The sequence below is a fragment of the Caenorhabditis remanei genome, chromosome I, assembly GCF_010183535.1.
Source record: "Caenorhabditis remanei strain PX506 chromosome I, whole genome shotgun sequence".
In the NCBI taxonomy this organism is placed as follows: domain Eukaryota; kingdom Metazoa; phylum Nematoda; class Chromadorea; order Rhabditida; family Rhabditidae; genus Caenorhabditis; species Caenorhabditis remanei.
Genome location: NC_071328.1, coordinates 3,106,646 through 3,121,960, shown reverse-complemented (window position 1 = coordinate 3,121,960; position 15,315 = coordinate 3,106,646). Strand labels below are relative to the sequence as shown.

Genomic DNA, 15,315 nt, shown 5'->3' with positions numbered 1-15,315 from the left:
ATGGGTCGGCACGGCGATGGCGAGAAATGCAAATACCTCTATTCAGACAAAAGGAAACGACGCGGAAAAAATTTTTTCTCAAAAAATCGAAAACACCACTGAAAATTGGCGGAAATTGATGGAAATTGATGGGAAAAAAGTGAAAAATTGATGAAAAATAAATCCGAGATGTTATTTTCCACTAAAAAATCCCGATTTGGCGCCAAAAATACCGCTAAAAACAAGGTCGCGGGCCCGATTTGAAACTGGCGCGCTCCTCGCCGCGAGGTCTGCATTTGTGCGTGAGAGTGTACAATTCGAATTGTACACCACGACGCAATGTTGCGGACCTCACATGGTTTGAAATTTTATTTTTTTTTGTTGGTTTTATTGCTGAAATTCAATGAATTTTAATCGATTTTTAATGATTTTTTTGCAGTTTCGAAATGGAAAATAACGAGGAAAAGAAGGAGACAGCACCGGTGGCGGCTCCGGTGACAGTTCCAGTGGCAGAAGGTTCAAATTTTCCAAAAAATTGAGAATTGGTCTAAAAAATTCGGAAATGGACAAAAATATCATTTTTGAACCTAAAAATTGCTGAAAATCGCTGAAAAGTGCATATACATCTTCAAGTTTCCCAATTATTCCGGAATTTGACCATTTTTTTCAGATTCGGTAGATTTTCTTCAATTTTTTTAAAAATTTTTATGAAATTTAACAAGTATTACGAGTATTTTCACTGCTAATCTACTGAAAATTGATAAATTTCATGTGATTTTATGTCCAAAAGCCCAAAAATGTGATTTTTTTCTTTTTTGTTGTTAAAAAACGTCTTGAAGTCAGGAAGCTCCGCCCCATTTTTGAGAAGGGCGGAACTTAGAAAGGGTCTAGGAATAGCTTTGAAAATTGGGGAAAATCTGTAAAAATCATGGTTTTACTGATTTTTCTAATGAGAAACGGCTCACATCGGGGGAATAATCATGAAAATCGCCGATTTTCACTGAAAACATCATTTTTCAACTAAATTTTCAACAATTTTGAGAAAAAAGAACGAGTTTTGATCCAAAAACTCACAAATTTACATTAAAAAGAACTCAAATTTTAATCCAATTACCTTACAGAAAACCGTTTTTCTATAAAAATGATTTTTTTAGCGCAGTTTTAGAGGAAAATAACGAAAAAAAACGGATTTTTGTCTTTTCTGAGTCTTTTGTATCAGTTTTATGATTGGAAATTTTCAAATTCCAGCGAAAAACTCGAATTTTAATCCAATTGCCTTCCAGAAGACTCTATAACTCTGCTAGAAATGGTCGCAGACATGGAGGATGCCGAAAAAACAGCCCAATTGCTCTTCGCCACTCAAGATCCCCAAGTTTGCACCTTCCCAGAAGGCTACGTTCCCCGTCAGACTGTGTTCGCGTGTCTCACATGTACTCCTGCTCCAGAATTAGCCGGTGTCTGTTACGGATGTTCTCTGCACTGTCATGAAGACCACAACATCATTGAATTGTACACAAAACGAAAGTTCAAGTGTGACTGCGGAAATTCGAAATTTGGAGACAAAAAGTGTACTTTGTACGAGGAAAAAGACGAGAAAAACGAGTTCAACGAGTATAATCATAATTATCACGGCAAATTCTGCACCTGCGACGCATTTTATCCGGATGAACCTGAGAGAGCGTTCATGCAATGCGAACTCTGCGAGGATTGGTTCCATGACGATGTAATTTTGCAAGAATTTGAGTCACAGGGTCTCAGAATGTCCATATGAAGCGTCTCCGCTCCAAAAAATCGCTTAAAATTTGCGCGAAATTCAAAAAAAAAGTTTTTGGTCAAACATTCCAAGCTCAGACAGGCTAGGGCGCCTTTGGCGCGTTTCTAAGTCAAAACTGAACTCCTGAAAGTCTGGGGCACCTTCGGCGCGTTTTTAGTCAGCATTCCAAGTTCAGACAGGCTGGGGCGCCTTCGGCGCGTTTCTGAGTCAAAACTGAACGTCTGAAAGTCTGGCGCGCCTTTGACGCGTTTTCAGAGAGAAAGTCCCACCGGCAACAAAAAATTAGAATCTGGCGCGCCTTTGACGCGTTTGATGATTCAAAACCTTGAAAATTGCAGAGTCTGCAATTTGCAGACTTTTTTTTGATACAAATACCGGAATTCTGATAAACTGGGGCGCCTCGGTCGCGTTTCACAGTACAAAAGTGGAATATGAGATCGACTGGCGCTCCATGAGATACGTTTTTGGCAATCTCAAAAACTCTGGCGCGCGTCGGACGCGTTTTCGTACCCATTATTGGGATCTCAGCGAACTGTTGCACAGGGTCATAGAAATCGCATAAAATTAGCGCGAAATTCAAAAAAAAAATTGATGAATTTGATTTTTTTTTGTGCGAAGTTTTATCGAAAATAGCGAGAAAATAGAAGAATTCGAAAAATTTAACTCCCTATCGTTTGTCCACGATATAAGCACACGATTTGGCTGAGCAGCGACTCTCACCTGCCAAGTCGTGTGCAAACGCGCTTCACTAGACTTCCGGTTTCGCGGGGAAAATAAGAAAATAATTTTAATTCATATGGACAAAATATGACCCTGTGATTGAGTTTTTCGGAATTAAAGTCGCATTTTTTCAGCATACACCGGCGACTTTTGTTGGTACCGAGGAAGGACAAGCAAATGGAGATGCATCGGTGCAAAATACTGCTTCGATGGTATGTGTGGATAGAGAAATCTGAAATTTGTTGGAAATCTGCTGAAAAATGACATTTTTCGATCATTTTGTTCAAATTTTCATTATTTCTGTAGTGAAATTGGCAGTTTTGTCAATTTTTGTCCTAAAAAGAGGTTTTTTTTTAACTTGAAAATGAGATATTTTTTAGCACAAAAAATGTATATCTGAAATTTGTCGGAGATCTGGTTGGAAATACATTTTTTGACACTGTTCTCGACATGATTTTAAACATTTGGAAAATCTGTCGAATAATTTATCAATGTTGAGCTGAAAATTGGAATTTCGAGTTGAAAATTAGCAATTTTTGGCTGAAAATGAGGAGTTTCGAGCAGAAAATAAGGAGTTTTGAGAACACCAAAAATTAGAGTGTTTCAAAAAAAAAAACTTTGGAAACACCAAGATTTAAAACAATTTTGGTGGTTTTGCATGGTTTTTGAATGGAATTTTTGTGAAATTCCGAGGATTTTCCCGAGAATTTTAGCGAAAATTACTGAAAATGTGCACTTTTCTTTTTTCTTTTTAAAAAGTTGCTTTTTTAGTTTAAAAAAAATACAAAATTTGCATCTGAAAACACATTTTTCATCTAAATTTTTGCTTTTTTCAACTGAAAAATTGAGTTTCTGCTGTCAAAACGAATAAGAACTATTTAAAACCATAAATTTTCAAAAATTTCAAACCAATTTCTCCTCAAAACTTATCAGCTCGACACAGTTGTTACAACTGCGCTCCACCGAAATGCCCTTGAAAAATGTCTCTTTTTCTCTGCGTCTCTCAATTTCGCACACTATATTTTTCAGTTTCAGTAGAGCGCGGTTGTGAGAAGTGTGGTTTTTGCAAGGTTTTTGACTGGTATATTGTGAAATTCCGAGGATTTTCCCGATAGTTTTGGCGAAAATTACTGAAAAAGTGCACTTTTTTCATGTTTTCATTTTAAAAAGGTGTACATTTTCCAGATCTGCTCGACGTGTATCCGCCAAAAACTGCCATTCATCGCCCATATTCCATCTGGAAAAGATGTATTCTGTCACTCGAAACTGTCGACAGAGCAACTCGTCATTCCAGAAGATCAGAAGGCTCTCATGATCTCACATTTCAGAAAAAGACTCTGTAAATGTACGGATTGCACTCGTGTCTACGATCTAGCCGACTGTGAATATTTGATGGACGAAGAGGATGATATGACGAAATTCGATGAGGATTCGAAGAAGGCCATCGAAAGAGAGCAACCGATGAGTGAAGGTGATGAGATGAGAGAGTTGGTGAGAAGTGTTGGAATGGAAGGAGCACAAGTCGTTTATAGAGGTAATTAGAGCATGAAAGAGTGGGATTTTTGGTTATAAACGGTCACAAATTAGGAAAAATTTTTCAATGATCTCAGTTAAAATCTTGTTTAAAAAAACACGAAAATTGTTTATAGCATACTTGTCAAATGACGGGCCGGCCCGGCGGGCCGGCCCGTCAGGCCCGTCTTGTCAGGGATATGAAATTTTTGAGAAAAATTTTCAATTTTTTTTTTCAATTTTCAATTTTTCAGGCGGAAAAATTGACAAAAAGACACTCATATTATTCTATGAGAAAAGTCTGAGTTCATCTCAGTACACCTTAATCAAATTTGAAAAAAAAATTTGAAAAAAAATTGAAAAAAAAATTGCCTCCAAAAAGACGGGCCTGACGTTTTGAAAAAAAAGCCCGGCCCGGCCCGGCCCGGCCCGGCCCTTGACAAGTATGGTTTATAGAGGTGAATATAGTGTATTTGAGGATGAAAGAGTGGGATTTTTGGTTAAAAACGGTCACAAACAGCCGGAAAATTGGGAAAAATCGGATATTTTTGACTTAAAATCATGGAAACCTGTTTTTCGAGAAGTTAAAAAAAATCGGCTGAAAAACAGCTGATTTTAAAGCGATTTTGAACCTTTTAACAGAAATTTGTTCAAATTTGGTGAAAATTGGGATTTATTGCAATTTTTGAGTCGAAATTCATGGTTTTCCAAAGAATTTAGAAGCAAATCTGATTTTTTGAAAGTTTTTGCAATTTGCTACTGTAAAATGACAAAAAAAGTGGAAAGAGCACAAGTCGTTTATAGAGGTTAATAGAGCGTATTTGACGATGAAAGAGTGGGATTTTTGGTTATAAACGGTCACAAACAGCCGGAAAATTGAATATTTTTGACTGAAAATCGGAGGAAATTGAAGAAATCGGTGAAAAACTGCAGGTTTATTAGAGATTCTGATCATTTTTTGCCGGAAAATTGTAAAAAATTGGATATTTTGACTGAAAATCGTTTGAAAATGTCGGTGAAAGTAGTTTTTCCGAGGATTTTGAACATATTATGAAAAATAAACAGATTTTTGAAACTTTCAGTCATTTTCAATGATTTCAGTCAAAATCTTGTAAAAACCACGAAAATCGTTTATAGAGGTGAATATAGTGTATTTGAGGATGAAAGAGTGGGATTTTTGGTTAAAAACGGTCACAAATATCCGGAAATTTTTTGAAAAATTGAATATTTTTGACTGGAAAATCGGAGGAAATTGAAGAATTCGGTGAAAACCTGCAGATTAATTAGAGATTTTGAACATTTTTAGCCGGAAAATTGTGAAAAAATGTTAAATTTCTATCAAAAATGAAAGATTTTCTGGGAATTTGCGATACTTTAGGGTTATTTGAAAGACTTGAAAAATTTCAATTTTGATTGTCGGTGTCTAGGAGTGAGTAGTGAGAGTAAACGCAGCTTTAGTGGTTTTTGAACAATTTTCGAGAAAATTTCGGCATTTTTGCTTGGAAACCCCAATTTTATGCTCAAAAAGTTGTTTTCTACACGAAAAATCCTTTAAATTCAACTTTTTTTGTTATAATTTTCAGAAAAAATTGTTCAAAACCAACTTTTCCGGATCAAAAATCAGTTGAAAAAATCAAATTTTGATCAGGAAAAGTGGATTTTGGACAATTTTTTCTGAAAATTTCAACAAAAAAAGCTGAATTTTCAAAAATTTTGAACGGAAAATCTGCAAAAATTCTCAATTTTTATGGAAATTTCCCCCATTCGAGCAGTTTTTTATTGAGAAAAATCAGTTAAAACTATGATTTTCAGCTATTCTCATGCCCGTTTGTAACCAATTCCCTCCCAAATTACTAAAAAAAAATAATATCAAAAATCAAAATTATTATAATTTGCAGGACTGAACGAATTCAAGCGAAAGTTCCAAGAACTCATCGATAAAGCAGGTGATAGAATAATCACTGAGGCGGACGTCAAGGAGTGGACGGAGACGTTGAAGAAACGACCGAGACACGAATAATTACTTAATTAATTATTTAATTACTCATCTTCTTCTTCTTCTTCTCTTGTTTCTCTTGATCCCTGTACATGGAGTCCTCGTGAATATCCTCAAAACATCCACGTTTACTACTATTAGCCCCTTCTTACAACCGCGCTCCACCGCACACTCGGCGAGAGAGACGCAGAGTTTTTTGACAGTTTTTGACCGATTTTCGCATTTTTTGCTCGCCCCGCCCACTTGCGGAGGCCACGCCCACTCCCATTTCAGCGCTGCGTTCAATTTTTGAACACTGCCGCAAGTGGGCGTGGCCTACGCAAGTGTGCGGGGCGATTTACAAAAAAAACTTTTGAAAAATATCGAAAATTGGTCAAAAACTGAGAAATTAAAAAAAAATCAAAAATTACTGCAAAATGTCTGAAATGCCCATTTTCCACTCAATAATGTGAAGTTTTCAGACATTTTTGCAGTAATTTTTGAGAAAAAATGATAAAATTCGGCATTTTTAGACTCAAAAATCACGGCTGGAAGCTGAAAATACACCAATTTTGCAAAAAATTTTCACAGTTTTGACTCATTTTTGCTGTTTTTCAAAATAATTTACAAAAAAAACTTTGAAAAATAGCGAAAATCTGAGTCGGCGCGAGAAAAAAAGAAAAAAACTCTGCGTCTCTCTCTCTCTCTTGCCAGTACTCTCTCTCATTTGCGCGGTGGAGCGCAGTTGCTTCCCCCGTTCTTCTGAATCTCTCATACCAAATCTCAACTGATCGACGACGTACGAGACGAGAACTGTGGCGGCGCGAAGGCTTTCTCGATGAATTTTCCATCCCTGATACTCTCGAATCGTCTCGGTTATCGCCTCGCCCAGTTTGTCCCAGTAATCGATCTGAAAATTGTTTTGTTTTTTTGAGTGGATATAGCTGAAAACTTGAGGAAAATCGAAAAATTTTCGATTTTTTGCATTTTTTGGAGCCGAAGAGCCGAAAAAAGTGATGTTTCTATTAAAAAAAAACTCTCTTCCTCCAGAAACTTGGAAAAATCAAGAAAATCACTATTAAAGTACAGTTTTCTGATCAAATTTATACGAAAATCTGGAGTTTTTGTGGTTTTTGAGCAATTTTCGAGAAAATTTAGGCATTTTTGCTTGGAAAACCCCAAAAATTGCTCAAAATCCAATTTTCCTGATCAAAAATTGCTTTTTTTCTTAAAATCTGTGGGAATTTATTTGAAAATTGGTGTTTTTGACCGCAAAATCTGCAAAATTTTTCAATTTTTATGGAATTTTCCTCGATTTGAGCCGTTTCTCATTTAAAAAATCAGTAAAAACTATGATTTTCAGCGGTTTTTTGAAGTTTTCAGAAAAATTGTTCAAAATTCACTTTTCCGGATCAAAAATCTGAGAAAAAATCAGTAAAACCAAGATTTTCCCACGATTTTCCAATGATTTTCAGCTATTCCCACTCTCTAAGCCCCGCCCCTTTCTCTCTCACCTTCATTCCTTTACTTCTTCTGTATTTGGCATGTTTCTGTCCGACTTCTTGACAAAGTTTCGATATTTTGTCAGGTTCATCCAACATTTGCATCACTGAAATTCCCGTTTTCATGATTATTTCTGTATTAGCTCGGCACACATTTCTTACAACCTCGCTCCACCGAAATCCCCTTGAAAAATGTCTCTTTTTCTCTGCGTCTCTCAATTTCGCACACAATTTGGTTTCGGTAGAGCGCAGTTGTAAGAGGCGTGTCGTATTAATAAGTACGACATGCTTCTAACAACCGCGCTCTACCGAAACCGCGAGAAAATTGTGTGCGAAATTGAGAGAATCAGAGAAAAAGAGACATTTTTCAAGGGCATTTCGGTGGAGCGCACTTGTAAGAACTGTGTCCCGTGCTAATAATTTTTTCTGTAATTCCTACTGTACTTCCTACTGTAATTCCTACTGTATTACCTTTCTGCAAAAACTCAACAATCTGTATATTGTGGTAATCGAGTGTCGATCGATCCAACACCTCTCCAATCGTACTTTTCCGAGCCATCATTCGTCTCGTTATGGTACTCCCACAGTTCGATGGCCCCTTTTGGCTCATGTGTCGCCATGCGTTTCTGATTATTGATTTCTTGAAAAATATTATCGATTATTTATGATTTTTGTAAGAATTTTGGGTTTTTTGCCAGCTCACTAATTACCTGATAAGAATGCCGAATTCTCGTGATTTTATTTGAAAAAACTCACAAAAAAAATCCCAATTAAAGTACATTTTTCCGATAAAATTTTGCCATTTTTTCTTATAGAAAACCAAAACTTAAAATTCAGCGAAAACTTTCCCGTATCAAATTTTGATATTTTTTCTCAAAATTTTTGAAAATTTAGGTGAAAAATAATATTTTTGACTAAATTTCTAGCGATTTTGAGGAAAAAAACGGGTTTTGATCCAGAAAAGTGGATTTGGACAATTTTTTCTGAAAAATTCAACAAAAAAAGCTGAATTTTCAAAAAAAATTACCAAAAATTCTCAATTTTTATGGAAATTCCCCCTATTCGAGCGGTTTTTTAGTTAAAAAATCAGAAAAAAACATGATTTTTCAACAATCCGGATTAAATATATTAGCAGCCCACCTCCTCTTACAACTGCGCTCCATCGCAAACAAGAGAGTATCGGCGAGAGAGACGCAGAGTTTTTAAAAAACTTTTTTTCTCGCGTAAACACAAATTTTCACAGCTTTTGGACTCATTTTTGCTGTTTTTCAAAATAATTTACAAAAAAAACTTTTGAAAAATAGCGAAAAAAAGAAAAAACTTTGCGTCTCTCTCTCCGAAACTGTCTCGTTTGCCATGGAGCGCGGTTGTAAGAGGAGTGAACTGCTAATAAATTTCTTGTGATTTTGAGAAAAAAAAAACTGATTTTTGATACGGAAAAGCGGATTCTGGACAATTTTTTCGAAATTTCAACAAAAAAGCTGAATTTTTAGGATTTTACCGTTAAAAAAACAACTTTTTTGAGCATAAATCTGTGTTTTCGAAGCAAAAAAGTCAAAATTTTCTTGAAAATTGCTCAAAAACCTTTTTTTTTAGAAATTGTGATTTTTGTCATTTTCAAGTTTTTTCGAAACAAAAACCATAAAAATTCGGCTGCAAATTGCAAAATCAACCGAAACTTTTCCGGATCAAATATTTATATATTTTTACTTTAGCAGCCCACCCCTTCTTACATCTGCGCCCCACCGCAAACGAGAGATTATCGGCGAGAGAGACGCAGAGTTTTTTCTGGCGCCGACACAGATTTTCACAATTTTTGATCTATTTTTGCATATTTTTCTCCTGAAAATTGGCAAATTTTTAATTAAAACTTATGAAAATAGAACAAAAATGGTGAAAATCTGTTTCGCGCCAGACAGAAAAAAACTCTGCGTCTCTCTCGCCGATACTCTCTTCGTTTGCGGTGGGGCGCAGTTGTACACTATTTACCTGATAAGAATTCAAAATTTGATTCGTTTCCTTCTTCGCTTCCTTTTTTTTTGTCTTCTGAGGAATCGGAGAAGTGGGCGAAGAGGTCGAGGAGCCCATCTGGGAATGAGCAAGAGAGAGCTCCGACCGACTCCTTGATTCCTCGAAATCTGGTTTAGATTATTTCTAAATTTTAGAGAATTTTAGAGAATCACACATGGCCGGAGTCACCGAAATACAAACAAATGGGGGCGAGAAACTTTTCAATTTATTGTAAGCAATTTTTTCGAAAATTCGAAAAAAAAATTTTTTTCAAAAAATTCAGAATCCCTGCGACGATCGGTGTGGCTCTCCGGGCGGCCGCTGCGACGTATTCAGATTTCTTCGAGGAACGTGTCGAATTCACGTCATCCGTCTATTCATTTGAACGGTTGAAAGATGGAATCGCCATGTTGGATGATGGATTGAACCCTTTTGAGGCGAAGAACTCGTACTTTGTGAGGGATTTTTTGGATTTTTAAAGAGAAATGATAGAAAAATCAAAATTTTGAACAAAAAATGCTGAAAATCTGAAAATTATGATGTTTCTAGAAGGTTTTTGACTAAAATTCTTGTAAAAATTGCTCATTTTTCGATGAGTTTTGCAAAGTTGATGTTACTTTTTTACTCAAAATCTGGTAAATTTGACGATTTTACGAGGTTTTGACTGCAGTTCTTATGAAAACTAATCATTTTTTCTAAAATTTAGGCAAAAATTATTTATATTTTGGAAAATATTTAAATTTTTTCCTTTAAAAAAATGTTTTTTTTTTCATTGAACATCCAAAATCTAATTTTTGAGAAGAAAAAATAGCTTTTCTCTCGAAAAGTTTAGTGCAAAAAGACACAATTTGCTAAAAAAAAAAGTTTCTGAAAACACAATTTTCGGCGAAAATGTCTCTTTTTTGAGAAAACCACCAGAGATTTTCAAAAAATTCGACTTCTCTTCGAAACGTAATAGAGCATCACAGTTCGTTACAACTGCGCTCCACCGAAATGCCCTTGAAAAATGTCTCTTTTTCTCTGAATCTCTCAATTTCGCACACTATTTTCTTAGGTTTCGGTAGAGCGCGGTTGTAAGAAGGGTTAAAATTTTTTTCATAGTTGTCAAGGCCCGGCCCGGGCCGGGCCGGGCCGGGCCTTGTCGGCGAAATCAGGGCCGGGCTTAAGGCCCGGGCAAATTGGCGCGAAAGTCAAAATTTCAAATTTTTTCAAATTTTTCAAATTTTTTCGCGAAAAAGTCAAATTTTCGACTATCAGTCAGAATTAGAAGAAATTCTGAAAAATAGTCAAAAATGGACACATTTCCGATGAAAAATTGAAAAAATTTCGAGTAAAAAAATTGGGAAAAAAAGGGTCATTTTTTGAAGCCGGGCCTTCGGGCCGGGCCGGGCCTTGAAAATTTTCTACCGGCCCGGCCCGGCCCGGCCCGGCCCGGGCCTTGACAACTATGATTTTTTTGATTTTCAAAAGAAATTTTAAAGGGGGACTGCGGAATTCCAAAAATCTCGATTTTTTGATATGAATCGACTCAGAATTTTATAGAAAAGAAAAAAGTCTCTTAGAGCCATGTCCGAAAATTAGTCTAAAACGAGTTATGAGGCCTCAAAGTGTCAAAACAGGGTCTTTCGCATGGAATTTTTCATTGTATTTCAACATTTTTTCACGTGCACGGCGAGAGAATTTTACGTTGAAGTATAATGAAAAATTCCATAATTGTCAAGGCCCGGCTTCAAAAAATGACTATTTTTTCCGAAATTTTTTCAATTTTTCATCGGAAATGTGACCATTTTTGTCTATTTTTCAGAATTTCTTCTAATTCTGAATGATAGTCGAAAATTTGACTTTTTCGCAAAAGAATTTGAAAAATTTGAAAAAAATTGACTTTCGCGCCAATTTGCCCTGGCCTTCGGGCCGGACCTTGACAACTATGAAAAATTCCATGCGAGAGGGCCTTTTTTGAGAGCTCATAACTCGCTTTAGACTGATTTTCGGATCTGGCTCCAAGAGACTTTTCTCTTTTCTACAAAATTCTGAGTCCATCCATATCAAAAATCTCTATTTTTGGAATGCCGCAGTCCCACTTTAATAGACGGAAGATCTCGTCCAAATCTCCTTTTTGGTATGTTTTTCAAATAATAAAATTGAATTCTAAAGGATTTTGGTCAGTTCCGGCCTCGTTTTTTTTTTCGAATTTTCGGCCTTTTGTCACTCAGAAATTGATTTTTTCAGCCGCCTCTAACCCTGCACATCTTCCGATTCCTTCTGAAATCCTTCCCCACTCTCCTCCTCCCCATATGGATTCTTTTGGATGTCTCAACTGCCTATATGACATCTCAAGCTGCTCAATTCGTTTGGAAATCAATGAAAAAAAGTGATGAAGAAACGAAAAATATCGGGAAATTAGTGTTCAATATCTACGCTTTCAACCCGATCACCATCGTTTCCACTGGAATTTTATCACTCACTGTTTTCCAGAATTTCTGTTTTTCCGCCATCTTTTTGCTCTTTGTTACAGGTAAATTGACAATTGGTGGCCGAGGTTTCGTAAAAACTCGGCCATCTGAAATGATTGTGGGAAAACTGGCTGAAAACTACAAAATTATTGAAAAAAATTAAATTTTTTCAAAAATTTCACTGGAAATATTGAAATTTTGATTATTTTCCGTCTAGAAAACACAAAAAAAATCATTTTTTGGTTGAAAAATTATTGGTGGCGGAGGTTTTGCAAAAAAAAACCTCGGCCATCTGAAACGATATGCTCAAATTTTTGATTTTTAGACTTAAAAAGTTGAATTTTACGGATTTTTCACTGGAAAATTGTAAAAATAATGCAATTTTAATAGAATATAGAAAGTACGCTCCATTGATAATATTTATAAAACTATCATAAAAGCGCCCGAAACCGACTCAAATGAGTAAAAATGCATCAAAAGCACAAAAAATCGGCTGAAATCTTTCGAAAACACGCGAAAAATGGTTTAAATCGGTTGACTTCGAATTTCAACTGGTAGAAAGTGCGCTCTATTGATAATATAACTAAAAATGGCTGAAAAGTGCAGGAAAATGATTAAAACGGATCGAAAATCACAATAACTCGATTGAAATCGTTCAAACATAAGCAAAAATTAATAAAATCGGTTAAAATCGTCCAAAATACTCGAAATTTGAATTTTAACCGGTAGAAAGTGCGCCTACATTTCAGAAATTTCTCACAAACTTTTATTACTCAAATTTCGAGTATTTTGGACGATTTTAACCGATTTTATTGATTTTTGCTTATGTTTGAACGATTTCAATCTAGCTATTGCGATTTTCGATCCATTTTAATCTTTTTCCCGCACTTTTCAGCCATTTTTAGTTATATTATCAATAGAGCGCACTTTCTACCAGTTGAAATTCGAAGTCAACCGATTTAAACCATTTTTCGCGTGTTTTCGAAAGATTTCAGCCGATTTTTTGTGCTTTTGAGGCATTTTTACTCATTTGAGTCGGTTTCGGGCCCTTTTAAGGTAGTTTTATAAATATTATCAATGGAGCGCACTTTCTATATTCTATTAAAATTGCATTATTTTTACAATTTTCCAGTGAAAAATCCGTAAAATTCAACTTTTTTAAGTCTAAAAATCAAAAATTTGAGCATATCGTTTCAGATGGCCGAGGTTTTTTTTTGCAAAAGTTCGGCCACCAATAATTTTTCAACCAAAAAAAGAATTTTTTGTGTTTTCTAGACGGAAAATAATCAAAATTTCAATTTTCCAGTGAAATTTTCGAAAAATCTAAATTTTTTTTCAATCATTTTGGAGTTTTCAGCCATTTTTCCCACAATCATTCCAGATGGCCGAGGTTTTGCGAAACCTCGGCCACCAATAATTTTTCAACCAAAAAAATGATTTTTGTTTTCCCATATTTTTAAAGTGATTTATTTCCAGACCGCCCATCCCTCTGCGCCATCCTCATCGGCGCATGGTCATCGTTCACCATCTACCCGTTCACTCTGATTTTCTGTCTCGTTTTCCGATCGAATGGCTCGAAACTCAAATTTTTGTCACATGTGACTCTCGGATTGATCAGTTGGGCCGCGTTTTTTGGACTCAATTTCTTGTTGAATGGCGGCAATTTGAATTTTGTGGAGCCCGTGTATTTGTCGATGTACGTGGGATTTATTATCACGGAACGCTTCTTATAACCGCGCTCTACTGAATCCGAAGAAAATTGTGCACGAAATTGAGAGACTCAGAGAAAAAGACACATTTTTCAAGGGGATTTCGGTGGAGCGCAGTTGTAAGAACTGTGCTGAGCTAATAGACATTTTGGCTTGAAAAAAATTGTTTTAACCATTTTTCTGAAAATTCCCTTCTTTTTTTGCAGTCTGAACTTCTCGAGCATCCAACCGAACGTGGGTCTCTACTGGTACTTTTTCGTTCAAATCTTCGAACATTTCCGCTCGTTTTACACGAATTCCTTCGTAATCCTCTACTTCTTCATGCCATTCCCAATTACTTGTATGATTCGAAAAGATCCGATCCTTCATTTTACAATTATCGGCCTGTTGGCATCGATTTTCTTCCCGTATCCAACGCTGAATCAGGTCTCATTCATCTTTGCGATTCTACCACTGTTGGAGGTTTATAGAAAACGTAAGTTTGGTGAAAATCAGGAGAAATTCTAAAGTTGTATTAGCTCGGCCGAGTTCTTACAACTACGCTCCATCGAAATCCCTCGAAAAATTAATTTTCTTCGGTTTCGGTAGAGCGAAGTAATTCACAAAGAAAACGCTGACCTGAAATACAGAAATTCGAAAAAATTATTGGTGGCCGAGGTGGAGAAAGTTAGTCCCTCTGTTTGTTTTTTTGACTTTTAATAATATTTTTGTAGTTTTTTTTGTTTTACCGCATTTCTTCATAAAATGCAGAAAGGAATATGGGTAAGCATAGAAAACAACAGAAAACAATGAATTTTGTAGAAAAAAGTCGAAAAAAACAGAGGGACTAACGTTCTTCACCTCGGCCACCATTAATTTTTTCGAATTTCTGTATTTCTGGTCAGCGTTTTCTCTGTGAATAACTTCGTTTAATGAAGGGCTGTGCGAAAAAACTTTACGAAAAACTTTTTTTAAATTTTTGACTGAAAAAACCAAAAAATTCGAAAGAAAAAATTCAAGAAATTTGTCTGAAAAAATGAGTTTTTCGGAGGCGAAAATCTTGAAATTGTATGAAAAACCGATATTTTTTTCGAAAATCACTGAAAAACCAAAAATTTTGCACAGCCCTGTACGAGATCATTCAGAATGACAGAAACGCTTCTTACAACCGCGCTCTACCGAAACCCAAAAAAAATTGTGCTGGAAATTGAGAGACTCAGAGAAAAAGAGACATTTTTCAAATGCATTTCGGTAGAGCGCACTTGTAAGAAGTGTGTCGAGGACCGGCACAATGTTGTGATAAATATCTGAAATTCCAGACTTTCGTTACACCATCCTTATCGCTGGAACCATCGTCACGACTATCATGTTGATGCCTATCATGTGGCACATGTGGATGGTCAGTTCCAGTGGAAATGCCAATTTCTTCTTCGGCGCCACAATAGTGTACAACGTGGCACTGATCAACTTGGTGATGGATATGATATTCGTTTATTCTCGACGACAAATCGATTTGGAGTATAGTGATACGTTGAAGAAGGATACCAAGATGGATTTTGCGTTTTATTGATCTCTGTTCTGTTTGACTTTTTTTTTAAAGCTTTACTTGTGTTTTTTTCGGTTGTGATAATAATTTATTTTAACGACAAATCTTCTAAGTTGATTTGTAGATTTGCTGATTTTGCAGTGAAAAAATTAAGGA

At 35.8% G+C, this 15,315-nt stretch overlaps 3 protein-coding genes across 3 annotated transcripts; 2 read left to right on the top strand and 1 right to left on the bottom strand.

The window, feature by feature from the left end:
- Positions 1–1,285: 1,285 nt before the first annotated feature.
- On the top strand, positions 1,286–6,005 carry GCK72_000412 (uncharacterized protein; the record flags this gene model as incomplete). The annotated part of the gene is made up of 4 exons (XM_003093808.2): positions 1,286–1,702; positions 2,608–2,685; positions 3,659–4,007; positions 5,884–6,005. 4 exons carry the CDS (start codon positions 1,286–1,288, stop codon positions 6,003–6,005), a joined length of 966 nt encoding a protein of 321 aa, XP_003093856.2.
- A 490-nt stretch (positions 6,006–6,495) lies between these two features.
- GCK72_000411 (uncharacterized protein) lies at positions 6,496–8,072 on the bottom strand (the record flags this gene model as incomplete). The annotated part of the gene is made up of 4 exons (XM_053722477.1): positions 6,496–6,515; positions 6,738–6,870; positions 7,475–7,569; positions 7,934–8,072. 4 exons carry the CDS (start codon positions 8,070–8,072, stop codon positions 6,496–6,498), a joined length of 387 nt encoding a protein of 128 aa, XP_053591122.1.
- A 1,575-nt stretch (positions 8,073–9,647) lies between these two features.
- Positions 9,648–15,183, top strand: GCK72_000410 (uncharacterized protein; the record flags this gene model as incomplete). Its single annotated transcript, XM_053722476.1, has 6 exons — positions 9,648–9,703; positions 9,756–9,927; positions 11,702–11,987; positions 13,402–13,621; positions 13,841–14,109; positions 14,933–15,183. The coding sequence occupies 6 exons, from the start codon at positions 9,648–9,650 to the stop codon at positions 15,181–15,183; spliced, it is 1,254 nt and encodes a 417-aa protein (XP_053591121.1).
- Positions 15,184–15,315: the final 132 nt, after the last annotated feature.